This window comes from Terrapene carolina, unplaced genomic scaffold (assembly GCF_002925995.2).
Source record: "Terrapene carolina triunguis isolate 2854851 unplaced genomic scaffold, T_m_triunguis-2.0 Scaffold49, whole genome shotgun sequence".
Taxonomy (NCBI): domain Eukaryota; kingdom Metazoa; phylum Chordata; order Testudines; family Emydidae; genus Terrapene; species Terrapene triunguis.
The window spans coordinates 4,137,055-4,164,627 of record NW_020664400.1 but is presented as its reverse complement, the minus strand read 5'-3'; the positions used below and the strand labels follow the sequence as shown (position 1 = coordinate 4,164,627).

The following is a 27,573-nucleotide window of genomic DNA, read 5'->3' as shown; positions in this document are numbered from 1 at the left end:
CCCACAAAAAGGGGGAGAAAAAAACCCAGCACAGGTAGAAAATGCAGCTTCTGTCTCTGGTGTGACTCTCACTTGCAACCTCCCTGCTGAAAAGCACAGCCCAGCACACGGTCTGATCAGCCACTTCAAGGCCTGGCAAACTCGGACCAGCATTGGGCTGGTTAGCACATTGCTTTTAGCTGCCTCTCTGGTCACAGGTTTACAGCAGTGCTACAAAATATCCTGGCTAAGCCAGACTGTTGTTAGGCAGAAGGAAAAAGGAGAGGGCTAGCACAGAGAAGAACAAAGGGAGGGAAAGAAAAGGACACGTGGGCTGGAGAGAGAGAGAGACAAAGTTTCACATCCCAGGTAGGGGTTGGGATTCAGCGGGAGCCGGCGGAGTGGTGATGTTGTCTGGGTCCCTCTCTCTGGCCCCGTCTGGTCAGGACATCGCTCAAGATCAGGATAATGACGTCCCACGAGATGGTGGGGATGGCATCTATGGTGGTGAAGCTCAATCCAGTAGTGAATTTTTCTCCCCAAAGTCTCTATAAGGCCCCACAAAGGGAGTGCTGGGGGGAGTAGCCCATCAAGTTTATTAGTTTGTCCACCAATTAGTTTCAACTCACCAATTCTGGGAGGGAGTCCCTGACCACCACCACCCATCTCCTCCTCTTGGGAGTGGTGGTCATGGAACCCCTATCCCTAAGACAATACATCCCATGCCTTCTGGCCAATGGGGTCTCCTTCTGATCCCTTCCCTCAGATGGCTCTTCCAAATCCTTCTCTGCAGTAGTACCTATACAGAGAGCCTGAAAATGGTTTCTTACCTCTATCTACACTGGGGGTTTGTAGGTTCTCCTCTTTCTTCCTCTGGAGGTCACATGCTGCCAAAAATCTTCCCCATTCTGCACTGCCCTCTCTGATTCTTCAGCATGCTGTGCCTGCAATACCAAACACTGACTTCTATCCAGAAAGTCTTCATGTTCTCTGATGCAGCGCAGGGTTGATATTTGGTTCTCTAGTCCTTTAACCTTCTCTTCCAATATGGAGACCAGCTTGCACTTCGTACAGACGCAGTCGCTTCTGTCCTCTGAGAGAAAGACAAACATCCATGTCTTCCTTCTAAGAGGCTCCTCAGATGTTGTATGTACTGCTCACAGAAGCCTGAAAGGCAAAAACACTGTGTGCAAACTCCCTCTGTTTGCCTGTCCTCAGTTCGCAAAGCCCAAAGCTTTTGAGGCTGCTGGCTCAAAGCAGGTGGCCCGGCTCAAAGCCTTCCCTCCAATCAACCACTCAAGTTAATTGATCGTAAATGCTAATTGTGTTGATAACTGAGGCTCTTAGAATAGAATATTAGGGTTGGAAGGGACCTCAGGAGATCATCTAGTCCAACCCCCTGCTCAAAGCAGGACCAATCCCCTGACAGATTTTTATCCCAGTTCCCTAAATGGCCCCCTCAAGGATCAAACTCACAACCCTGGGTTTAGCAGGCCAATGCTCAAAACACTGAGCTATCCCTCCGTGCCCAAATGTTTGTTCTGGGGCACAAGTTTTGTGGTTTGCTTGAGGCTGAGCCACCATGTCCTGATACTTTGCAAATGTTTGTGTCTAGATTAGCATTCACAGTCACTTAACAAGCAATTGGCAATCAATTACTACAGGAAGACAAATGCTAGTCCAGACAAAGCCTATGATACCAGGAGAACTAGTGAAATGATATTCACAAGAGACAGAAAATTGAGCAAAGGAGAGGGGAAGGGATTTTAAATCATACTTCGAAAACCTCTGTTTTGTCTGATTTTGTTAACACCTATTTAACTTTAGTGCCAAATGAGTATTTTGGATAAAGGATGCTGGGTGCACAGGAGGGATGAGAGGGACAAATTTGCCCCCAGATTTTTACTATCCTGGGGGGACCAGGACAGTTCCCCCCCCCTAGGAAATGGCACCCCTGAGGACAGACACTTCCCCACCTAGGCAGAGCAGAGCAGCTCGGCACTGGCAGAAATGGGGGAAGGTAGCGACAGTGACTCTGCAGGCCCCCCCATCCCCAAACTGCACCCAGGGTGGACTCCTCTCCCGCTCTCCCAACACTACAGTGGGCCTCCCCACCCAGGCACCCTCTGCCTGAAACAGGACTCACCCAGTGCTGCCTGCAGTTGGAGCCAGCTGGGAGCTTGAGCTTGCCCAGGAGATCTAGGTAGCAGGTGGGTCTCACCGCACAGTGCCCCCCCAGCCCCTGGTGTCTGGGCAGCGCGGTCCCCAAGCCCTTGGCAGCCCCCAGCCCTGGCGCTTAGGAGGCCTGGCAGCGCAGTCACCGCACCCCCAATCCCGGTGCTCAGGTGTCCGGTGCTGGGCAGCATCCCCAGCCACCCCAGCACCAGCTGCCCCACCAGCCCTGAGCCCCTGCAGGAGGCACGCTGGCCAGGGGGTAGGGACACAGCCTCCCCTTGCCTACTATACCCCCTGCCCCTGAGAGGGAGCCCTGTGCTCCCACCCCTAACCCTGGCTGGAGCAACCCCCTGAGGCTGCTGGAGCAGGCCCCCCCCCCGACGGCTGACGCAGGGCTGGGTCAGCCTCTACTGCAGCAAGCCCAGGGGCTACAAAAGTTGAACAGCTCATAGGCAATTAACTCAGCCATCTACAAACTGATCAGTGGGGGCAGGGCTGCCTAGGAACTACTGAGCCCTGGGTGGAGCTGCAGCTCTATAGCAGGTGGGTGCTAAGCACCTGCTAATTTTTACCCCTGGGTGCTCCACGGAGCGGGCACCTATCCAGCCCACCCAGCTTCTCTCCCAGTCATGGGCCATTTGCTCTCCTCTCACTCCCACCGCCTGCATTCAGGCCGGCTTTTCAGAGGAGCCCAAGGGAGTTCACTGTCCATCTCCCAACACCTCCTTGGAAAACCCCACCCTTCCTTACCTCCCACTGAGTACAGGAAACTATAACACGGCGAGGGAGGTACGAGAAGCCAGCTAGAATAACTGGCTATTTGCCAACCCTAAACAGTCCCAAACTGGGGCTATGTTCCTCCTGGGACTAATGTAAAATTTTATTAAAGCTAATGTTAAAAAAATTACCTAATACATAGGTTGGGAAAAGAGCGTCTCGGCATAGTGCTTAGATTATCCACAAATACATAGTTTGTTTTTAGAGTCATATGCTCCATAGAGTACACAGTCAGCAACAACCCAAACGTGGGTGGGGCGATTTCACAGTACAGTTTAGATAATTAGACTCCGAGGACTCGGGTACATCGCTGATGAAAAGCCGTACAGAGATGTGGCTGTGGAAAGCAAAATAGACCCAGGCGCGGAGATTGTCCCTCAGTGACGGAGGATGAGGTTGGTTGTCTGGTTAGAAAACACAACCCACGAGGAAAGCAGTTTATCACCCTGCTGCCAGTCCCGCGCGGCGCTGCGCGGGGCGGGCGGATGGCAGAGGCTGCCCTGCGGACTGGGGACGGGGACCCGACCGGTGACGCTGGCCGGGGCGAGCCGGGCGCGGGCAGATGCTGTATAAACCTCCCACTCCCAGAGCTCTGCCTGTCCCTCGCTCCCGGCCCGCAGCCCCGCCTCCCGCGCGCTGCCGGTTGCCGGACGCAGCGGCCAGACCCGGGGCCGCTCAGGCACGCGGGAGGGGCCCCCAGCCCCGCGCCGCCTCTCGGCTCCCGTAGCCGCTTCCCCTCCCCCGTCGCTGTGACGTCACCCGACCCGCGCCTGCGCAGTGTCCGCGCGGGCCGATTCAAACCGGGAAGCGGAGGAAATCGGCTGGGCCGGTGAGTGACGGGCCGGGCGCGCGCGGCAGCGAACGGGGGGAGGCCCCGCCCCCAGCGAGCGCGGTTCGGAGCAGCCGGGGCCTGCCGGGGGGGTGACGGGCCGCGCCCCCGTCCCGCCCGAGTCACTCCCGCTGGCTTGGCGCAGGGGAACTCCCGGGAGCTGGGGCCGTCCCGGGGCGGTTAGTGGGGGGCTGGCCGGGGGGCTGAGGGAGGTGGGGCGCTGAGGGGGGCTCCCAGGAGGGGGGAGGAGCTGTCCCGGGGTGGTTAGTGGGGCGCTGGGGGGCTGAGGGAGGCTCCCAGGAGCTGGGGGGGAGGAGCTGTCCCAGGGCGGTTAGTGGGGCGCTGGCCGGGGGGCTGAGGTTAATGTCTCTTTAGCTCATCACCTGCCTTCTCTGTATTTCTCTGCTCTCCCCTGCAGTGAAGATGAGCACGTCAGCGCCCCAGCCCACTGGTCGCAGCCAGAGCGCCTCCTCCGACGGGGTGTTCGTGTCCCCCAGCACCAAGCGGCAGCATGTCAGCACCTCGAACACCCCGGTGCTAGCCAGCTTCCCGGGGAACGACGACGAACAGGAACGGAAGCAGCGCCGACGCTCCAGGGTCATCGATCTGCAGCTCAGCAGCACCGACTCGCCCCTCTCTGTGCAGTCCCCTTCCAGCAGGTCAGAGTGACTTATGAAGCAGCTCTATCCAGGTTTGATTATTGCCTGCAGGAAATGCCCTGGGCTGTGTTAGTACCAGACTCGGTGGGGGTGAGTAAGTATACGGGTGGAGTTGTGCGAAAGGCCAGGGACTTGGGGTGAGGAGGTGTTTCTAAGTTACAGCTGCTTTCTCGTGCATTGCTACCCAGGCGGGAGCTCTTGACGGGCCGTGCTCTCTAAAGCAGACGTTCTTGCTTGTTTCTTCAGGCCGGCAGAAACCTCCCTACCCGTGATCCCGAAACTGACAAACACCCAGATTTCAGATCACTACTCCACCTGCATCAAGCTGTCAACAGAGAATGTAAGTGAAAGTAGTTCTGCCTGTAGCGCAATAAGCCAACTTTGAAGAAAGCCAGTTCTTCAAGTGGGGCAACTTTACACATGCAGATCACACCCAAACACAACCCAAAAAAGGACATAGTGTAGCCTGCTGGAGGTGGTGAAGTTTGGGACTCTTAGGCATATGCTCAAGGCTCTCGTTTCTGGGATGTTTAGCAACAGACTCAATAACTCCCAAGTTTAAGCCTGGAAGTGAAGAATGCAGCCTTCAGTTGTAAGCCCAAAGTTGTAAGCTTCAAAGCCGGGACTGTCTTTTTGTGTATCTTCTAGCACAACGGAGCCCTGACCCATGGCTAGGGCTCCTAGGTGCTATAACAATACAAATAAACTAGTGGAAAGCCCCTGTGTTACCTGCACAAAATTCACTGTCACTTGCACGCTCTAGGGCACCCAACTTTACCCTGTTCCTAGGGCTCAGACATAACCCTCTTAATTTAGACACTCTAACTCTACTCCTCCGTAGGCTCCGGGCAAACACCCATTCCCTCTGGATGCAGGGCTTAATCTTTTGCAGGTTTATGGGGTCTTTTACCAGTGAAAGAGCCTTACACAGTAATATCCTACTTCTATTTATTAACAATCGTCAAAATGGAATGCACAGGCTACACGTACAATGCTCACCACTCCCAATAAGACAGGTGAACTTTTCTTGCTGGCCAGTCAGGATCAGGTCATCTGGGGGATTCCAGTTTCTGCACAGTGTCATTGGCAGAGTGTTGAGGTCTGGCAGCTCTTTGGGGCTGTGTCCTGGAGTTGGTTCCCAAAGAACTTCCTTTTGGACCCCAGTTTATATAGTGAAACTTGAGTCCTGCTTAGGTATACCATAACCAATCATTTTTACTAAAATTTTACTAACCAATCCTAACATATTGTAACAAAATTCTCTAACCAATCATACCCCACCACCTTAGTTAATTTACACCTAAGAAAATTAATTATGTAACAGACAGAAACATTTGAAGAACCAGACAGAGACCATACTGACAAACAATAGAGATGTGGGGACCATAAAGATAAAAGAATAAAGAAATGAGGATTTCACAACCACAACTACTGATAAGTGATTTCTCACCAGACAGAATGCTATCAAACAAAGTTTTCTGTAACCATCTTAAGATCTAGATTATCACAGGCTGTTATGTTTCACCAAGTTTCCCCCTATATTGAGGAAAATAACTTGGCTAAAGCATGTGTGACATTCATTACCTCCATCTCTGGGTTGAGAGAGACAGCATGCTTGCTGCAGTTTCTGTGTCCGTCAGAGGAGCATCTCCACTTGCTGCTGATAACCTGCTCAATCCCTCCCATCTTCCCTAGCCAGTATTCAATTCCCCATCTTCCTAGGTTCAGGTCTGGGAAGAGTAAATATTACCAGGCAATCCCCAGTTAATAGCTCCCCTCACTGTTCCCTTAAGGAGCCTTATCTCTCATTATTTTGTTTCCTCTTTGCTTCATCTCTAACAGCCTCCTTTGATTTGATTCTGTGCTATCAGGCAGGATCATATCAAACAGGTAAACGGAAGTACATATGAGGTACAAAAAACACAACCCCACCCACACAGCTCTATCATCGTCTCCAGCGTGTATTCCAGAAAGGCATCCAGTCTTGATGTAAAGACTCCGAGATGGAGAATCCACCACTTCCCTTGGTAATCATCACCCTTAGTGCTAAAAATGTGTCCCGTGTTTCTAATTTGAATTTGGTTGGTTTCAGCTTCCAGCCGTTGGTCCTTGTTCTGCCTTTCTCCGTTAGACTAAAGAGCCCATTAGTACCCAATGTGACAGGTTCCCCCCAGGGTGCCACCTGGAACTGGGGTAGCACTGAGCCCTCTGACTCACCAGCTTGGGTTCCCTCTCAAACTGTGCTTCTGTGACAAGCTGCAGACTGTTCTCAGTCCTACACTCCCACCAGCATTCACACAGGCAGGTTAACACCCAGCTGCAGTTACATGCAGGCTCTGGCCAGCCACTGCATGAACCAACATAGAGAGGCTACAGCCAAAATAATCCCCAGCCTAAGACCCCAGAGCTGTACTGTCCTGCTCTGATCAAAACTCTGACCAGTATGAATTTATTACCCAGTTCCCCTCTCCCTCGATGTAGAGAGGAATATGCAACAGCCTTTGTACACAAAGCTGAGATTTTTCCCCAGACACTTCACTCAAAAGCACACTGATTTAGATAAAGCAAAAAACAAGTTTATTAACTACAAAAGATAGATTACTAGGTAATCTGCTTTGATCTGTTTGCTATCACTTATAAATAAACAAAACCACAAACTAAGTGTAACGTACTAGATAGATTGGATATGAATTAGCAATTTCTCACCCTGGCTGATGATACAAGCAGTCCACCAGGTTTCCATGCACAGGCTAGAAATCCCTTTAGCGTGGGATAAGCACGTCCCCCAGTTTAGTCTTTCTTCCACAAGTGTTTCCAGGAGTTTTCTTGTGTGGGGAGTGAGACTATTAGATGATGTCACACCCCACCTTATATAGCTTTAACATATGGTGGGAATCCTTTTTTCCAAAAACAGTTCCCAGCCCAGTTTATGGAAAAATACAGGTACCCAAAATGGAGTTCAGTATCATGTGGTCTGGTCATATGCCTTTGCTGAGTCATAACAGCCATTACTTACGGGCTGGCTAAACTCGTCATTAGCCCATTGTCTTTGCTGATGGGCCATCAGCACTGTCTAGCTTCTTCATTGTTGTACCTGAAAGGCTAACTGTGCGTGTCATCCAGAGACAGCACATTTGAAATACAGATGCATAGTCAATATTCATACCTTCAGATACAAAAATGATACATGCATACAAATAGGATAATCATATTCAGCAAATCATAACTTTTCCAGTGACCCCTTACATGACCCATCCTGTATAAAATGCATCATAATTATGCCATAATCATATCATATCCCTATGATGAATAAGGGGTGCAGTATCACACCCAGTATTTTTTTTCCCTGTAAGACTATTTACACAGTGTGATCAATTCACTTCTCAATCTCGTTTCTCATCAGCTAAACAGACAGCTCTTTGTCTCTACCTGTGAGGCTTTGTCTCTGGCTGTTTTGTGGTTCTCTTCTGCACCCTCTCCAGTTATTCAACATCTTTTTTAAAATGTGGACACCAGAACTGGATGCAGTATTCCAGTATCTGCTCCACCAGTGTGGTACACAGAGGTAAAAATCATCTCTACTTCTACTCCTCCTCTGGTTATAAATCCAAACATCTCATTAGCCCTTTCGGCCACAGGCTTGTTGCACTGGGACTTTGTGTTTAGTTGCTTGTCCAATAGACTCCTAAATCCTTTTCAGTCACTTCTTTCTAGGATACACTTTGGAGTCTAATGTGGACTAGATTAATAAAGAATTAGTTATGTTGAAGTGTAACGTAACTAAAGCCAATCAAGAGGTTTATGAAAAATGAAGTTAGTTTGACAAGATCCGTCTTTTGAGAAGAGGACAAGTTTAGCTGATAAAGGGGGTAGTGTTGCTGTAATAGCCTTCTGTAAGGCATTTGACTGGATTACCGCATGACACTTTGATTAAAAATCTAGAATGATAGAGAATCAACTTGGCACATATTAAATGGTTTAAAAACTGGTTAACTAATAGGTCTCAATGTAATTGTAAATGGGGAATCATCATCAAGTGAGGGTGTTTCTAGTGAGGATCTGCTGGGATCGGTTCTTGGCCATACACTATTTAACATGTTTTATTAGTGTCCTGAAAGAAATAAAATCATTACTGATAGTTGCAGATAATTCAAAGATTGGGGGACTGGCAAATAATGAACAGGACAGCTCACTGCAGAGTGATCTGGATTGCTGGCTAAGCTGGGTAAAAGCAAACAAACACTTCAGTGTGGCCAAATGGAAGGTCATATATCTAGGAACAAAAAATGTCGGCCATACTTGCAGGATGGAGGTCAGGGTTAGAATTCAAAATGACCTTGCTGAGTTGGACTGAAAACAACAAGATGAAATTCAATAAAGACGAGCAAAGTACTGCACGTAGGAAGGAAAAATCAAATGCACAACTAGAAAATGGAGAATAACTGGCTGCTGGAAAGGTTCTGCATTAAGACACAGTTTGTTTGAATAGGCCCAGCCTCCCAAGGGATACAGATCACGGTGTGACTGCCCTGTCGTCCTCCTTATTTACCTCTGCCAATCTTTGTGCCATCCACTGATTTTTATTAGCTGTGATTTTATATTTATTTTTTGATCATTGATGACAATGGTGAACAGTGTCGGGCCTAGAACGATTTCCAAAGACCCCCTGTTGATGAGATTCCCCACCAAGAGTTGCTCATGTCACTGTGGATTGAAGGACATGATTTTCCAATAATAGAAGCTGCTTATGTGCTGTATTTCAGAGAATCACCACGAAGAATGCGTTTGGCCTGCACCTCATAGATTACATGGCAGAGATACTCAAACAGAAGGACTCCGAACTGACCAACTTCAAGGTGAGGGGGATGGCTGCTGCCAGCTTGGTGCAGTGCTCTGTCTCTTGCTCCCTCCTGGAGCAGAGAGGCCTCTTGTTAATTCCTGCCTGAACCTCAAATGGGCATAATGCAGGCAGATGGGAACTAAATTCCCTGTAAGTTGCGTGGCCGCGCAGCAGGCTATCAAGGGCGGTGCAGGTTGGGAGAGGCGCCTCTCACCCCGCCCAGAGCTGCTGCGTCAAGAGAGGGCTGGGGGGAGTCCTCTCTCCCCGCCACAGCCCTGGGGCAGCCTGCACCCCAAACCCCTCCTCCCCGGCCCCACCCCAGAGCCCACACCTATAGCCAGAGCCCTCGTCCCCCCCGCACCTCAATCCTCTGCCCCAGCCCTGAGCCCCCTCCCACACCCCAAATCTCTCATCCCTGGCCCCATCCCAGAGCTCGCACCCCCAGCCAGAGCCCTCACCCTCTCACACCCCAATCCTAGCCCTGAGCCCCCTCCCGCACCCCAAACCCCTCATCCCCGGCCCCACCCCCTGGACTCTAACCCTCTGCCCCAGCCCTGAGCCCCCTCTCAGACTCCAAACCCCTTGGCCCCACTCCTGCCACACATCACCTCCATATTGGTGCACGTAACAAAATTCATTCTGCACATGGATGTAAAAAATTAGAGGGAAGACTGGATGGGAACCCCTCTGCTGTTCCTGGTTAGGACAGCTGATGGAAATGACTGGACAGTAACTCCTAATAGAATTCGATAGGGCCAAATTCTCTTCTGTTACACCAGTGAAATCAATGAGATTTCTGCACTGTTATAATCGAGCAGAATTAAGCCCACAGAAACCAGGGTTCATTTATCAAGGAAAGGCTTGCAAGGTTTCCTGAAGTCCTTATTTTGACATTAGAGGCCAGCGATAGAGCAAGGCCATACCGAAAGGAGTTTGATCTGAGACTTGAAGGTGGAGTGAATTAGACTGGAGTAGATGGACAGCAGGGAGGGAACCAGGGATATGATGGGTGGAGACAAAAGGAGGAACCGTTTTCTTTAGAGGGAGCCCAGCAGAATATTCACTTGGGCAAGGTGTGGGTAGGGGATTCTCAGTCATGATTTAAATAGCAGGGGGTCTGGTGACCCTGAGAATAGTACTTTGTATCTTGAGTGCTTTTCTTCCTCTGATCTCCAGGTACTTTGTAGGGGTGGGCAGATGAGCTTAACCCCACTGTGCAGGGCGAGCCTGAGGAACGGGGGGAGTGATTTGTCTAGGGACACATGGCAAGTCACTGGCAGAACAGAGTCAAGATCTGGATGTGAGCGTTGTGCTTTCCAGTGGGCATTGCTGCTTGCTGGTAACAGTAAGATACTTGCCTGCCAGGGCAGATGTCAGACTCCACAAGCCATATTGATGGGAGTCTGCACGAGTGTTCTGGAAGCAAAACACAGATTATAAAGAAGGCTTCAGTAAAGGCCTCTCTGGTGGTTTTCTCTGCACTGCTCCTTTTCTGAGGACTCTGCTAGACTTGGGGAAGGAAGAGCCTGCACAGGAGAGATTACAATTCCACTTCAGCCAAGGAGTCAGAAACCTGCCCTGTACCAAATTGCAGAGCAACTTACCAAGGGTTACAGGGATCCCCTCAATCTGGTCTCTACTTACTTGTTCGCCATGGGGTGTCATGTAAGATGTTGACTCAAACCATGTGTCACACTAGTGGTCATAATCAGGCAGGAGACACTTATTTACCTGTCGGACTGCAGAGAGTTACAAAGGGATCTTACAAAAGTGGGTGACTGGGCAACAAAATGGCAGATGAAATTCCATGTTGATAAGTGCAAAGTAATGCACATTGGAAAATATAATCCCAACTATACATACAAAATGATGGGTTTTAAATTAGCTCTTACCACTCAAGAAAGCTTCAAGTCATTCTGGACAGTTCTCTGAATATGTCAGCTTGATTGGTAGTGGTGGTCAAAAAAGCTAACAATGTTAGGTACCGCTAGGAAAGGGATAGATAATAAAATAGTAAATATCCTCATGCCACTGTATAAATCCAGGGTACTCCCTGCAGTTCTGGTTGCCCCATCTCAAAAAAGATGTATTGGAATTAGGGAAAGGTACAGAGAAGGGCAACAAAAATGATTAGGGGTATGGAACAGCTTCTGTATAAGGAGAGTTTAAAAAGACTGGGACTGCTGAGATTGGAAAAGACATGACTAAGGGGGATATGATAAAGGTCTATAAAATCATGAGTGGTATGGAAAAATTGACTAACTGTTACATAAGACGAGAACCAGGGGTTGCCAGATGAAATTAATAGGCAGCAGGTTTAAAACAAACAAAAGGAAGTATTTCTTCACACAACTCACAATCAACCTGTGAAACATGTTGTCAGGAGATGCTGTGCAGGCCAAGAGGATAACAGGGTTCAAAAACGAACTAGATAAGTTCATAGAGGATAGGTCCATCAATGACTATTTGCCAAGATGGTAGGAGACACAACTCCATGCTCTTGGAGTGCCAGAAGCTGGGACTGGGCGACAGGAGATGCCTCTGTTTGATACTTGCCCTGTTCTGTTCATTCCCTCTGAAGCACCTGGCCTTGGCCACTGTCAGAAAACAGGATACTGGGCTAGATGGACCTTTGGTCTGACCCAGTATGGCTGGTCTTATGTTGCCAGAGGCTGGTGGTGTTGAGGAACTGGCCCATAGCAGGTACTGGCAAGGGTTCCTTGCAGGGCTTTGGAGCTGTGCTCCGGCTCCGCTCCAGCTCCAGGCAAAAAACTGCAGCTCCACTGCTCCGGAGCTGCTCCGCGCTCCAGCTCCAGGCTCCGCTCCAAAGCCCTAGTTCCTTGTGCTAAGGGCGGGCGGTAGAGGTGTCTCACTGTCCTACGCACCCTGGGAAGCATCAACCCCCCACACCTCCCCAATTTTTTCGAAGCATCAGGTGGGCTTAGGGAGCTGGGCTTAGGGTAAGAGCTGGTATTTGCTGAAGGGCACTACAGGGTAAAAAATCTGGGTAGAATTCAGTACAGCAGAAGTACAAGTGACGCTGTCTCTGGTAGCAGGGGGTGAAATTGTAACGGGTGGGAGAGGGACAAGGAGAAGCAGTTAATTAATGAAACTTTCGGCAACAACATACAATAAAGTTGGACTCAGTTGCAGATAGACACTACAAAGATACGTCGTCACTGAGAATCCTCAAAGCAAAGCTGAGCTGGACCCGCTGGCACTGGCAGGAGATGGAGCTATAACTTTCTGTTTTGAAAGGGGGGGGAATAAGAGCCATCATTTGACTTCTGTAACTTTTAGCTAAAATGAGGTGTGCAAGACAGGTGAGATCTGGGAGGTGGGAGAACAGCACCAAATGCAGAGTTCCGGCGTGGCTGAGTCATAGGGTAATGGTGGCCTGACTGTAAGTAAGTTTGACCTCCATGTATGAAGCTCATGCTGAAAGAGAGGACTGTGACATTCGATCCATAGAATGGGTCACAGCAGTAGCGCATAGGGTGGGTGAGAAATTCCGTAGTATCCACAGCGACATTACTGAAGAGCTGTGTTTTGTGGAAGGAAAAAGGATGGAAGAGCCCAGTGTGGCTGAACAGAAATGCATTGCGGTGATTCATGCTCGTAATGTCTCCGTTTTACAAAAGGAATCCATCTCCGGTTGTGCTGATGGAATGGAACATGGACTTTGTCCGGCCACATGGCCACTCTTGTACGTTTCAGCTTGGCACATTCTACTTTAGCTTTTTGCTGGTCTCCAGCCACATCGGGAATATAAAAATAGATGTTCTCACCGAAATTTCAGTTCTGCAGCTCACATTTTGTGTTTGCTTTCTCTGAAAGCAATTTATTCCAATGAGATTAGATCCTTTCTGATTGTGTGTTCTGTGTTCTGTTCGGTCTGTTTCACAGATAGCAGCCGGCACCCTGGATGCCAGCACAAAGATCTATGCGGTGAGAGTGGATGCTGTCCATGCAGATGTATACAAGGTTCTTGGAGGGTTGGGAAAAGACTCAGCACCTACAAAGGATGTGGACAGCCAGGGTGCAGGTGTGCTGCTTGCTGCTTTTATTTTGATGTACTAATCAAGGGAGTTGGAACAGTCATAACTCCAAATACTGGTGCAGGACCCCCATATAACAATCTTATGCTTACACAGTATCTGTAGATTTCCAGGCCCTTTTTAGGGATGGGAAGATGGAGGGAAGTGACTGTAAAAATTCACACAGTAAATCAGTGACACAGATGGGATTAGAACCCAAATCTCCTGCCTCCCAAGTCCTGTGCTCAGCCTGCTAGACCTTTCTCCCTGCTCTGAGCTGAGTGTGAGTACTTGGGTTACTTATTCTGGCAGAGTGGTCTGACTGAGAGATTCAAAATCATAAGAGGAAGCACCTCCTTGTCTTCATCCTGTCTTGTGCTACAAAAGCAGAATGTCCTGTTGAGAGACAGATTAGTCAACAAAAGGAAACACAGCCTTTAATTATTTTATATAACTTCCCTTTGCTGGGAATCTAGACATACCCAATATGGATAATTTTATGCCCAGTAATTTTTGTAGTCATAAAAGCTAAAATAAAAATAATGGAATCTAATCCTTAGGATACATTCACTGCCCCGGATTTCCCACGCCCTCTGTGATCGTCAGCATCATATCACTGGTCAGGTGCATTATGGGACAGTTTTGTGTGCAGGTATTGGCCACAGATGGAAGTAGCCTATTGAGCCATGTGGACTAATGGTCTGATCTATTTATGGTAGACCTGTCTTTCTAAGCAAGCTGGATGAATCCAGATTGCTCTAGCATGTTTGTGCAATGTCTTTTTCAGCTTCCCATTACACAGGCAGTAAGGGATGGGCCGAATGACATGGGTTTCTGGTTCCCTGTTAGTTTGGGCATCTAAATGCAGTTGAATAAGAAATCATTTAAAGGATTTCCCCAAATGTCTAGTGCTGATCCAGTCTGGTTTGTGCTCCCTGCTTTCGTTTAGTGTAGTGAAGGCTTTGCTATGAGTAGGTACTATATGGCTATTTTGGGGTTAATTTGATCAGTTGAAGGGACTTTGGTTTCTGACTTGTCTAGGCCTGTGTTCCCTAGTCAATAATGGCTAGTGAAGTCCAGAACTTGTCTTCTCCTTGTGTTGGTCTGGGTGAGCAAGGAGATCAGGAGCTACAAGTTGTACAGACAAAACGCTGTCTGTTACACTGAAGCAGCTTCAGCTGAGCCCAGGGACTCATGTCACTTAGTTCCTACACTGTCAGCTGATGTGGGGTTGCACCATGTGAAATCAGAGATGATATTCTCACCAGCGCGTGCAAGAAGAAGTGTGTTAATTCTCACAAACTAATCTAAATGGGAAGAGATTTTATGGAGGATGGAGCTGGATTCTGTGCATCAAAGGAAATTTTCTTGTCTGCGTCTCTGCGGCGTCTGCCCAGTGGGTTTGAGTACTGCCTTTTGCTATCAGATTTTTAAATAAACCTAGAATTATTTTTGTAGTAATTCTGAGGAGATTTTTCAAAACTCTTGAACCTGCTCACTGATTTTTGTGGTAACTCCTGGTAAAACCCAAACACACACAACCCCTCTTAGTCCAAGGCTTGAGGGAATAGAAGAGGAGGCAGAGATTTAGAAAGGCATGAGTGGGTCGGGTCTATGTTTGATGTACTCTTGACCCACCACTTTTCAAGAAGAGTCAAACTCCCACCATTGGTAGCTACATTGCTCTAGAGACAGCCTCTACAGTAATTCTCCCTTTTATAGATGGAGCTGCTGCCGGTACTGAAGCTGCCAAGAAGCTCCAGACAAAGAAGAAGCACTCGTACAAAACAATCGAACAGAACCTGAATAACATAAACATCTCTGAGGCAGATTGCAGAAGTGAGGTGGGGAATACTGCCCTGGAGTCTTCGTGTAGCAATTGTTCTACTTAACCCTGCGCCAGATAGACACTTCTTCCTCCTCACCCCCATGTAACTCCTCTTCTCAACATGGCAATCTTGTGTCAGGCTGTAGCAATCATATGCTTTCCTCTTGCCTATCTCTGCACTCTGCTGTCATAGCAAGTCTCTCATCTGTCTCCACCCTGTCCCTCCCGTACTGGTGTGCTTCAAATTCGACAGCAAGACAACTCTGCACTAGTTAACCCAAGTGTGAGTGTGAAGCTCATGTCTCTATTTAGAGCTTCTCTGTGATGGGGTCTTGTGTCCATCCATCATCTGTTTTCCCTCCGCCTCTGTTCCTTGATTCTTCTCGCTTTGTGTCCATGTGCAGGTCGATCCCATGTTCCAGAAGACAGCAGCCTCCTTCGATGAGTGCAGCACGGTTGGCATCTTTCTCAGCACCCTGCACACCCACAGCTATCGCTGTGAGCTCCTATTGGATTCCAAGGTCACGCCACTCCCATCTTCTGAGACATTGGAGTCCCCGAGCTCTGCTCCTGTGAAGGTGGAAGACCTGAAGTGTAGGTGGAAGTAATAACTGTGAACTCTGGACTCCTCCAGGCTCCCGTTTCATCCCACGTAACCCCCTAATAAAGTTCTTATGCTCATTATCTCGCAGTGCAACAGGCACTATGTTCCCTTCGCTGGTTGGATCATCTGTTAACATTTTGGTCTCAGCTGACTTCATTCTTGCTTCGGTTATCTAATTCGCCCCCCCGCCCGGTTAACCCTTTGGTGCTGTCATGCATGTATTGCTTAGGGGGAGATGTTCTTATATTTGAAGCATGGTGTGGATTTTAGGGTAGGTTTCTTGATTCCTGCTGCTTTTTAGGCTTAAACCGTAAAATCAGAGCCAGTGTAGGGTGAAAGTAAATGTAGTGTGGCTTCAGGCATTTATTTCCTGGGTTAATCACTCAGCGGTGGGGCAATAGCTTTCTTCTCCAACCTTCAACTCCCATGCATGTGTTCTGAAATGCTTATCCATATTTGAGGTACGGTCACCACAGCAGTAGTATAAATCCAGGTTATTTGATGTTGGTTGTTTAGGTTAATTACTGATCATTAACCCTGTTCATAATATCTCCTTACTGGTTTCGCGGTCTCTAGCTATCCTGCTGCAGTGCATCGAACAGCGCCCCATCTGCCCTACGTTGAGTGGCTTCCAGCTTTCTCACTGGGACAGTGACTCCCATAATGAGGTAGGTCTGTTAGCAAGCTGCTCATATTAGGTCAGTGCAGAGCATGATATGGGAGTTGTTCCCAGTGTGCTCAGCTTCCTCTGTCAAAGATCTCTCTGCAGGCTGGAAAGGAAAGGGAGAGTTGCTCTGTGGGGTCGGTGCTATTCTGCCGGAGCCGGACAGGGAAGTGGTATGTAGTATTTCCCTGCGGTGCATCTTAGCAACTAGAATTCTGGGACTAACTCAAGCATCTGACCTACTTTTAAACAGAAAAGAGGGTTTGAAACTATTTGAAGGGATGTCTCTGGAGAAATACACGCCATTCAGACATCTTATTAAGGCCCTGGCCTTTGCCAAAGGATTCCCTAGGTTTATTGTAATCAGCACCCATTGGTGTGGAGCAGAGAGGTTGATTCCTCTTGCATCTTGAGGTACTGAGAAAACACATACTGAGTACAAGACGGGATCAATTCTTGTCCTTCTAGATTGGGCGGGGGGTGATGTACTCTGGGCTCAAATGGTCTGCGTGTGCCTGAGGATATGCTCCATTCAGGAGGCATCACCTGAGTTTAGTTCTTCAGTTTCTTAACAATTTTTTTCCCCTCTCTATTCCCTGAGGCTGACATCCTATAGCATTTAATCTACAGGACTAAGGCTCCAAGGATGAGCAGGTTACCTGGGTGTGGGATTCTCTGAAGCGACCGTTCTCTGGATAACCAATCCCCTTCAGATTTTTAATTAGTCCAGTCTCTCTGAGTACTAGGGCCAGAGTAGGGTTTATATTCTGGAGTAAATGTGTTAAGCCCTGTGATAGGTGTCCTATTTTGCCTTGGAGGCCCAGGGTTTGGTATTGAATCCTTTCTGTGAGTGAGTAACCTGCTCTTTCTGTTCTGCAGTCAGTGTCCGCTCTGCTGGATAAATTTAAGAAAAGCGACCAAGTCTTTGATATCAACGCAGAGGTGGATTGTGACCCTGCAGACTGTGCTGATGCCCTAGAGGAGGATGACTTTGATGCAGACATGCCAGATAGGACGGTAGCAGAGGATGTTGGGGACTTTTCAGACAAGCTGGAGGCCTGCAGGATGGTGCGTGAGAGCATGAGGTACGTGGTATTGCTTTGGTCTGCAGGTGGGGTTTGCCACCTAGCCACAGCCTCCAGCTCAGGATTGCCATGTTGGACAGCAGTGTTTTGATGGTAGGTTTCCTGAGGCAATGAAGTTTACAAGCAGAGCTTGCTTACTGTGCAGGTGGTATCTGTGAACCAAGTAGACTAATGGCCTAACTTCTCGTTATAGGACTCTAGCTCTAATCTTTTCTTTCCCCCACCGAGAGACAGAAATGGGACTTGGTGACCAGGGAGCCTAGAAATCCGTTCGCCACAGAAAAACACGGAATTTGTGCTTTTACAGAGAATCTTTAAAATAAAAACACAGTAGAACCCCGTTTATCCGCGCCTTCATTGACCGGCTCTCGGTATTAACTGAACCGACAGTGGTGGGGTTCAGGCGGCTGGTGGTTTGGTTAATACAGAGAGCTGGATAACAGAGGTTTGGATAAACGGGGTTCTAAAATATTGTGTTCAACTGATACCTCTATATAATGTAGCTAGGGAAACGAAAGTTCAGTGTTTCATTTTAATTGCGGAAAGACACGGCTTTGTATAGTTTTTGTTTCATTTTTTTTATTGGAGATTTTTTTTATCATCATGGAAAACTAGGATCCCAGTTAATGATCCAACCAGGCCAGCATCCATCCAGTATGTTCTCCAGGTTAAAAGTAAGCGGCACAGCTCTCTAAAGGGTCTCCCAACACTGTTTAAATGTCAAATGCAATTAAAATGTTTTTAAATTTCTGCCAGTCCCCCACCCCAACCCTCCCTGCTGTGAATCACCAGAACCATCAATGCTGAAGGTATTCAGGTGGTTGAGCTTTGTTAATGAAGGTTAGAATTTGGCTGTACGTCACACTAGAGTATTTGTTACTTCAATTCAAGCCGCTTCAGTCTGTTGGCCACCAGTCCCTGATCTTGTGCAAAGCACCTCTGAAGGGAGGGGCATCCTTACCCTGCATCAACCACTTGACCGCCATGTCCGGAGATGTTTTTGTAGCTGGGAGTTGACAGCCCCAAACGTGCGGCAGGGACTGCAACATGCCCAGACCGTTCCCTTGGCTAGAGCCAAAACATCTGCCCTTACCCCCTGCGGACTTCAGAAGGAGGAAAGTAAAACCCCCTTTCCACCATCTGTGGTGGGCATCTATTGGGATGGGATGGAATGAGATGAAAGGGAATGAAGTTAGGGAAATCATCCTTATTCAGCTGCTAATCCTGTACCTCCTTAGGGAGCAACATGGCAAATCGCCATCTGCTCCCCAAATCCCAGAACCCCTGTTGGCAACTCAGCTAACTTGTATTATTTGTGGGTGTGCCTCTACAACCAACAGCAAGACAGTGAGTAAGAGGTGTAGGTATTAGAAGCCACTGCTCCCCACGTGCTCAATCTCAAGGGTTGTCTGTGTTAAGTCTTTTATACTGTACTAGCCACCGGAGGGGGAAATGACCCATATCTGAACAGGACTGATGCCATCTGACAGTGATGAATGCACATACTGGCTAGCCCCTGGGCTACTGTAGTGTGTGGTGGTGGTTTTTTGCATGGATTATAACCGATTTGGGGGGGTGCTCTTTCAGTAAGGACGTGATTCCCCTTGCGGAAGGAGACATCGGGACCATGTGCCTCCATCTCTCTGTGAAACCTGGAGAGTATTCCTACTTCAGCCCCCGCACGATGTTGATGTGGGCCGGCCCAGAGCACTGGCGCTTTAAGCCTCACCATAAACGTATGTATTTGTAGGATGCAGTTCAGAAAGTGGATCCAATTATCATAAACTTCTGGTGTGTCTAGAGACAGTCACTAGTCAATGGCTAGAAAGCCATCTATCAGAGTAGAGACCACTGTGCACTGCTCTCCAGTCACTCTTCCAGCCAGTTTAGGAGGAGCGCTCTCTGTCTAGGGGGAAGACTAGCTTGGTATGGGGTGAGGGGTAATAGCATACTACCTAGGTCCTGTCCTCGTGCAGCCATAGGGGATACCAGTTTAAATATCTATCCCAGTTTAGCCTGCAACCTCCCTCCAACACAACAAAGCTCAACTGCATTTTCTGCTTGTGCTTCTTTAGAAAGACAAACAGCCCTTTTAAAATACTAAATCTAGAATGAAAACTCCAGTGCCTCTGTTAGTTCACAGAAAAGCTCCACTGACAAAGCGGAGCATATACCATCTTCCTTTCCTTTAGCTCCAGAATATCTGGGTGTGGGTGATCTGCTTGGAAAGGTCCTCCGAAGGCTAGGAACACTGTCTGAGAAGTAAAGGTAGCAGCACTTGATTCTCCTCCCCCAAAGTGCTGAGCATTGACCATAGCCTCCCTTTCTGCAGTGGACACGGGCGCTGAGAAGGGGGGCAGGAAGAGGAACACAAAGAAAGTCTTCGAACTCGACTTTGATGAGGATATTGACTTCACAACGCGTTTCCGTAAGACTAGGGTATGTACTGGGTTGCCACGGGCGCCTGGCTGTTTTCTGCTCCCTCCTCTGCGACACGGGGAGTCTCTTTAGTACAAGCCATTAGCAAATTTTTAAAATGGGGTTCTGCTGTGAACTGGACTCTAAAGTCAGCCCTGGGGGTGTTGCTCACTCCAGATCAAATGACAGTAGAGACTTTCTCTGCTAGCCCTGTATCCTGGAAGTCATGCTGGATTCTTCCTGGCTTATGCCGCTGCAGGCAGGGAGCTGCCCAGGGGTCAGCGAGGGCAATATGCAGCGCTGCCAGTGGCACATTGCTAACAGATCTGTACAGTGGGGGCGCCAGCATAGATTCCAGCTTGCTATCCCAGAGCTGTTCGCTTTTTGAGACTCCCAAGAATAATATGGATTAGAAGCATATTGTAGTCACTAAAGTGAACAGGTCTGACTGAATAACGGGGAGCAGGTCTGTTGAGTGAAAAGGTGCCTTTTCCCATAGTTACTTGTCAGATGAGACCCACAGCTCGAGCCTGTCGAGGCACCGTAGTGCCAGCCCCAGGCTGGTTGTCTTCCCATTTGCTCTCTGCTGCTGCTGGTGCATTGAGCGTCCTCTTGAATATCCCCCACTCTCTTCTCTGGAACATGGAGCTTCAAGGAGCCACTTCCAAACTCTTTGTGTGCTTGCTCCAGTGCTGTGTGGAACTCTGAGCTGCTATGCCCTGGCAAGCAAGGGAGTTCTTTGCAATGGCTCCCTGGTGTATAGGCTGGACATGCTTGGGCTAGGAGAGGCAGGGACTCTGGTGTAATATGGTGTTGACTTTGAACAGGCAGCGACAACTCTGGCCAAATCAACTCTTGACAACCAGAACAAGAAGAGCACCACGCTCCCTGAAGACTTCCACTATGACCCTGACAATATCATTCGGCTCTCCCTCAAACCAGCTATCAAGGTACAGTCCCTTCCCGACCCCACTGGGTTCTTCCGCCCTGCCCGCTGTGCCGTAGGCTGCGGGACTCCCATGGTGCACCGAACACTCCTCCGGCAGGAGACAGTCCGCTAAGGAGGTGCTCGGCTCATCTGGTTAAACCTGCCGCCTTGTTGATACCAGGCGTGCTGGGCTCCCCACCCTGTGCACGAGGAGGAGGGGAGGGCAGAGGGATAAATGGAGGAGGGCTGGGATGGACCTGGGGAGGAAGAGGAGTGCCACGGGCCTAGGAGAAAGGGAATATGGCTGTCTGGATGCTAGTCTGGGCAGTGCTCAGGATCTCTGTGTCCTTTTCTCCCCCTTGGCCTTGTCTCGGCAGCTGTGGAGGAAGGCTCTGCAGAGCAGCTTGTCTGACCAAGAGGATGAGATTGGAGAGTATGATTACAACAACCCCAATGACACCTCCAACTTCTGTCCTGCACTGAAGGTAGGTGGGGCGGGGGTGTCACTTGGCTGTGTACTGCCTGGTGGAAAATACCATGTCTCTCCAGCTGGAAAGATCCACCTGGGAGAGCGGCCTCCAGCACCACACAGGCCTGCCTGCTCTCACCGATCCAAATGTGGTCCCTGCAGTGCCACGAGTGGAACTGCCTGGACAGGCTTTGGCATCTGCTCGTTTGTGAGGGAGCTGAACTAGGCGCTAACAAAGCCCCATGCTTACCGGATTTCACTAGTGAAACGGCAGCCGACTCTTGCCGGTGACACGGTTGTAACCTTTCTCTGGGCAGCAGGAGCCTCCTCATCCCTCCACACTCGCTAACCTTGGAATTGCGCTAACTCCTATGTTTGCAAATGTGCCTCTCTCCATCTGCTGAAACCCCGGGCCGGGCCGCCACCGCCCCTCCTGTGGCCTCTCCCATGTGTGCAGACCCTCAGCTCACGGCACAATTGTCACATCCTCCAAGGCCTCCAGTGGCTTCCCAGCTGTTTCAGGATCCTGTTCCAAGTTCTCTGCCTTGGCTCTTCAAAAATGCAGTGGACTTGCTTCAGTGCCCTCGCAGACCCTATGCCGATTCAGTCACGGCCCCCTGTGGTGGGTGAGCTTGGGTGAGCTCGGGCATCCCTTTGCATTTCCCAGCTCTGGAAAACATGTACTGCTTTGGTGATAGGGTACAGATGGTTCATCGGTGTGTGTGTGTGGATATAGATATAGATATTTGAGCTGTGGTGGGGGATGGGGAAACCTGCATGTTCCTGTTGGGATTTGCAGGGAGGACACGGACTACGGCATCTGCATGAGGCGTCTCTCTTTTCCCCCCAATATCTGCTCAGGCTGCTGATAGTGACGACGACCCCGACCCCGTTGGCTTCATGGGCCAGGGTGGGCCCTTTGAACTGACCGTGAGGGGGACAGATCAGTTTGGTGAGCTCAGCAGGGCCCTTGGGGTTGACATCACAACATATGGCGAGTCCAACCTTGTTGCTGAGCCACAGAAGGTAAGAACTGGCCTGCTGCCTGTGTGGCCCCAGCTGGTATGTGGCCAAGCACCGTCGGGGTTAGTTCTGAGCTTGCGGGGTGGGCTGGGGCCCTGGAGAGCAGTGAAGCCCCCTGTGTGCTCACGTAGCAAGCTGCTGGCCAGTGCAGGGAAGTGGGGGAGCTAGTCTGAGGCTCCAGCTGCAGGAGGCCCATGGAAGGAAAGCTCTCTTTGGGATGGAGCAGACTTCCTTCAGGCTGCGCTGCCTAGGCCTGGGGGCTGTGTTCGGAACGGGCCTGCATGCTGAGGTGCAGGGACTAACTGGTTGCCGTGTTCCATCCGGTAGCATAATGCCCTCCAAACCACCCAGAGAGGGGATCCTGCTGGACTCAGCTCTCTGGTCAGCTTGACAGACTTCTGCTTGTCTGAGGACGCTGCTGCTTTTTAATATGGAGATCTACCTATCTATCTCATAGAGCTGGAAGGGACCTTGAAAGGTCATTGAGTCCAGTCCCCTGCCTTCACTAGCAGGACCAAGTACTACTCCTGACAGATTTTTTTGCCCTAGATCCCTAAATGGCCCCCTCAAGGATTGAACACTCAATCCTGGGTTTAGCAGGCCAATGCTCAAACCACTGAGCTATCCCTCCCCCTGCTTTCTCACCGCCCTTCTCACCCTGCATGTCTACCTTCAGGTGAATAAGATAGAAATTCATTATGCAAAGACGGCCAAAAAGATGGACATGAAGAGGCTAAAACGGACCATGTGGGACCTCCTGACTGATGTACAGAAGGACCAGGTGGGGGCAGAGGTGAGTGCAAGGAGATCCCAAAGCAGCCGTCCCTGGCTGGCCACCCACCCACGTGCCTACCAGCTTGACAGCCCCTTCTCAGGCCTCCCTCTGCACTGTAGTGACGTGGCTGGCTGATTCCACTGCATTCCCAGCCAAGGCATCTCTGTGGTGCTACTAGCAGGCACCTTACCAAGCCCTGGGGGATCCTGAATGTTGGGTAAAGCCGCCCGTTCAGCACGACCCTGCCCGCACTGGCAGGAATGTCGTGTTCAGTGTAGGAGCTCCAAGCCCAGGCTCTCAGCTCCAGTCCCTTTCTCTCATGCTGATGTGGCCTGGGGAGGGCTTCAGATCCATGCACGTGGCTCCTCAAGGGGCCAGACTGTCCCTGGAGAGAAGATGGCACCTTTCAGAAGGAGCTGTGTGAGACTCCTCCATGATGCATCTTTGGCTTGCTCATATCTGGGAAAGCAAAGACCTGGAATCCTGGGGTGAGCACCCTGACCTGCCTGTTTCTGACTATCTGCCTTTCCTCCCCTTGCTGAAGCAAAATGAAGTCGCAGAGAAGGAGACTGACTCTGTAACACTAGCAGGCAAGAAGGTCTTCAGTGGCATCACAAAAGATCTGCTTCACAGGTACGTGGGGATAGAGACCCTTCCTAGAGAGGGCCTGCTGTGCCGGGGCTGCAAGCCGCTGAATCAGACGTGCTGCTGCAAGCCTCTGGATGAATCCTGGGTGTTCCCTACTAACTCCCCATCTGCCCCCTGGTGGGATAATGTCGCGCTTGGCTTTTACACCGAGGGGGTGTCAGTCTGAACAGGGAGTGGCCTCCGAAGAGGGTATATGTACACTGCAATGCAACACCTGCAGCTGCCCCGGGTCAGCTGACGGACTCCGGCTGGAAGCTGGGTTCTGGGAGCCTCCCTCTGCCCAGGTCTCAGAGCTTGGGCTGAGTCCAAAGATCTACACTGCCTTTTATAGCCCCTGAGGCTGAGCCATGGGCCAGCTGCGGGTGCTTCATGGCGGTGTAGCATCCCCTGAATGTCTTGGCCGCAGTGTGAAGCTCTCCCATCTGCTGCGCGTGGGGATAGCTTGATCTCCAGCTCGGGTTGCTGAATGTCGATCAGAGTCTGCTCACCCCTCGGCCCAGAGTCCTTCTTGGCTGGGTTTGCGGAGCTGGGTGTGAAGAAGCTGCAGGCCTGAGGTGAGGCCCTCGGGGGGAGAGGTTTTGGTCTCCTTAGTGAGAAACAGGAAAGCTGGAGAGTGGTGAAGGATCTGTCACTCACTTAACCAGCCCCCACTGGCTCCCCAGTATGCCCCATCACTGGTGTCTAATGTGTAGGCTCCTGCTTTCTATGTAACCACCTCCCTCCCTTTGGCTGTTTTGCAGACTGCCTTCCGCGATGGCGCAGAACCTCTCTGTGCCCCTGGCGTTTGCCTGCCTCTTGCACTTGGCAAATGAAAAGGTGAGTATGGTGTCTGTGTGTAATGCTGGGCAACTCCGATGAATCCCACTGGGCCTGCAGGGAGCAGTCAGCGAAAGAGGTGGGGTGCTGGGCCCAAAAGTTCCATGTGGGTAAGGCCAACAGCCAGACACCCGGGAAAGAATTCTCTGCAGTAGCTCAGAGCCCTCCCCATCTAGTGTCCCATCACTGGCTGCTGGGGATATTTGCTGCTAGGAGTCACAGATTGGCTACCTGCCATTGTAGGCAGCCCCATCAAGTTATCCCCACCATAAACTTATTAAGCTCAGTCTTGAAGCCAGTTCGTTTTTTTGCCCCCACTGCTCCCCTTGGAAGGCTGTTCCAGAACTTTATTCCTCTGATGCTTCATAGCAACCCCACCTTTCTTCTTGGGTTTTTTATTTATGACCAAAGACCTTTTTATTGCTTTAATTTCCTTTGCAAGGTCTAATTCAGCTTGAATTTTGCAATTGTCTTTTCATGCCTATGTTTTCTGACTTCCAAGCTGTAGCTTTCTTTGCTGATCAATCCCGTCTTCAAGTCCTTGTTGGAGGCTCTCTGCTTACTCCTGCATCTTCTTTGAGGTGGTTATTAATCCAGAAACGAACAATTGGTCTTGATTTATGGCTTGAATTTGGCCTTTCACCCTGTCTTCTGGCGGCTTAGCTCAGACCCTGCACTTTGCTTTGAACATCACTTCTGTGCTGTGGGTTTTTAATTCAGTTTCCCATGCACTGATAAGAAATAACAAGTTGGCTCTTCGGCAGTGACTCTAAGATGGTTCCACCCTAGGGACGGTTCTAGGTACAAAGCTGGAAGTCAGGGCAGACTAGGCTCATGACTAGTTTGACTGTGCCGTTGTTACCTGTTGGTAACAGCTTTCCTGTGGGCTGGCTATGGTGGTCTCCACTGGGAAGAGTCTGGCTTGTAGAACTAATTGGTTTCCTCTCCTTTTCAGAATCTGACGCTGGAGGGGGTAGAGGACCTGTCTGACGTCCTCGTGAAGCAAGGAGATTGACGTGCCACATGGGCGGAGCAGGGCGCTCTGGCTGCTCTGATAGGACAGGAGCTCTTCGTCCCACCCTGAGACTAGCCATTCGTTTCAGCGAGTGGCATGACTGGGTCTCCCATCACTAGTAGCTTTCTCTCCCCTGCCAGTGACAACAATGGGATTTCTCAGAACACCGTGTGTGAATCATGGACACCTGCTTCTCCAAACCTGGGCTCTTAGGGTGACTCAGGCAGATGGGGATTGCTACTCTTGTGCTTCCATGGGAACTGGAGCCTTCTTTGAACCATCAAACTGTCTCCCTTGCCTTTTTAGAGGGTAACAATGACCCACAGATTCATGCTGCTTCTTGCCATAGCCACTGCTAGAGCAAAGAACTCTCCAGCATATCCCCACCTGTCTGTTTTAACACAGCTCTCACTTTCTGTACATAGGATCGGTTGTAATTAGTGGGTTTTTACCCCCTTAACTATATCGTCTCATCACTTTACACATTATTAGGATCTCTCTGAAATGATTTTACCTATTTTGTACAGAGCTTTTTTTAAAAAAAAAAAATAATAAACTGCAATATTGGTTCAGATTGTGGGGGCTCTGCTTTGTTGGGGGGGAGAGTGGGTTTCCCAGGGGTAGAACAAACCCTACTGCATCTCCCTCATAGTTTCAGAATTCACGGTGCTGGGAGGCAGTGAAGCAGAGGAGAGTAAAACAATGCGAAAGGTGTAGCATCGGACTGAATTCCCTCCTGAACCTCTGGAAACAGACATCTGGGTGCCTGAAGAGGTTGCATTGGCAGACTTAGCATCAGCTGCCTCTGTCCATTCTCCTAACTGGAGTAAACAACAAGTGAAGCCACCATACAGGTGTGCTGCAGAGTTCTGGGGCACATAGTCCTGGCATATGTATAGCCGTGACCTGAGCTATGACCTCGCTAGTGCTCCACTGAACTAAGGCTCTCCCCATCAGAAATGTAGTTGCAAGGTGTATGTAGACCCAGTCCAATGTACTCCTGGGCTGTGCATATCCAGTCACATCTGCATACACAAGAGCAGCAGAATTCAAGGCTGCTGGGCTGAGCCCCACATGCGATCCCAGGAGAGCATGCATCTGTTCACGCTGCTGGTTGTGCAATGTCGGAACACGAGAAACACCTTCACTTCTATTGAACTAAATCAGACAGAGAAGTCTGAGCAACCCTGGCCCTCACCAGGGGGCGCCATTCTCAGTGGAGCTAGTAGTGCCCAGGGCTTTTAGACTCCTAGAGGAGCGGTGTCTGGCAGTAAGCAGGGCCTTGTCCATCACTAGTTGAACTCAGTGCAGACAGAGGAATGGGGCACTGCTAGGAGATCAGTGTACCTTTGTTGCCAAGAAGGCCAATGGCATATGGGGCTGCATTAGTAGGAGCATTGCCAGCAGATCGAGGGACGTGATCATTCTCCTCTATGCGGCACTGGTGAGGCCACATCTGGAGTAGTGTCCAGTTTTGGGCCAGGGTGGGGCCAGAAATGAGGGGTTCAGGGTGTGGGAGGGGGCTCTGGGCTGGGGCAGGGAGTTGGGGTGCAGGAGGGGGTGAGGGCTCTGGCTGGGGGTGCAGGCTCGGGTGGGGCAGGGGATGAGGGGTTTGCAGTGCAGGAGGGGGCTCTGGGCTGGGGAGTGGAGCTGAGAAATTCAGAGTGCAGGAGGGGGCTGTGGGTTGAGGCAGGGAGTTGCAGTGTGTGGGGGGTATGGATTGGGGGTGTGGGCTTGGGTGCAGCTGGGGATGAGGGGTGTGGGGAGGCGCTGGGGCAGGGGTTTGGGGTGCAGACTTACCTTGGGCGGCTCCCAGTCAGTGGTGCAGCGGGGCTAAGGCAGGCTCCCTGCCTGTCCTGGCTCTGTGCTGTGCCCTGGAAGCGTCCAGCAGGTCCGGCTCCTAGGCGGGGGGTGTGCTGGTCTCACCGGTAGGCACCACCCTCCCAGCTCCCATTGGCTGCAGTTCCTGGCCGATGGGAGTGTGGAACTGGTGCTTCAAGCGGG

At 50.1% G+C, this 27,573-nt stretch overlaps 1 protein-coding gene across 2 annotated transcripts; it reads left to right on the top strand.

Moving 5' to 3' along the window:
* The first annotated feature begins 3,709 nt into the window (after window positions 1–3,709).
* On the top strand, window positions 3,710–26,028 carry LOC112114949 (condensin complex subunit 2). Of its 2 annotated transcripts, none has more exons than XM_024211873.2 (18): window positions 3,710–3,760; window positions 4,179–4,419; window positions 4,666–4,759; window positions 9,183–9,275; window positions 13,166–13,304; window positions 15,019–15,140; window positions 15,529–15,718; window positions 16,305–16,396; window positions 17,272–17,477; window positions 19,065–19,213; window positions 19,810–19,916; window positions 20,723–20,845; window positions 21,201–21,308; window positions 22,154–22,318; window positions 22,992–23,108; window positions 23,635–23,723; window positions 24,479–24,554; window positions 25,510–26,028. In XM_024211873.2, the coding sequence occupies exons 2-18, from the start codon at window positions 4,184–4,186 to the stop codon at window positions 25,567–25,569; spliced, it is 2,166 nt and encodes a 721-aa protein (XP_024067641.1). In that variant the 5' UTR covers window positions 3,710–3,760; window positions 4,179–4,183; the 3' UTR covers window positions 25,570–26,028. The 2 variants fall into 2 exon arrangements, with proteins under 2 accessions (XP_024067641.1, XP_024067649.1); XM_024211881.2 differs by lacking the exon at window positions 3,710–3,760 and adding an exon at window positions 3,855–3,939.
* Window positions 26,029–27,573: the final 1,545 nt, after the last annotated feature.

Coding starts and splice junctions, on each gene's coding strand:
- LOC112114949 (XM_024211873.2), top strand. CDS start 4,184: ATGAGCACGTCAGCGCCCCAGCCCACTGGTCGCAGCCAGAGCGCCTCC. Junction 15,141..15,528: donor AGGCAGATTGCAGAAGTGAG/GTGGGGAATACT, acceptor GTCCATGTGCAG/GTCGATCCCATGTTCCAGAA. Junction 23,724..24,478: donor ACAAAAGATCTGCTTCACAG/GTACGTGGGGAT, acceptor GCTGTTTTGCAG/ACTGCCTTCCGCGATGGCGC.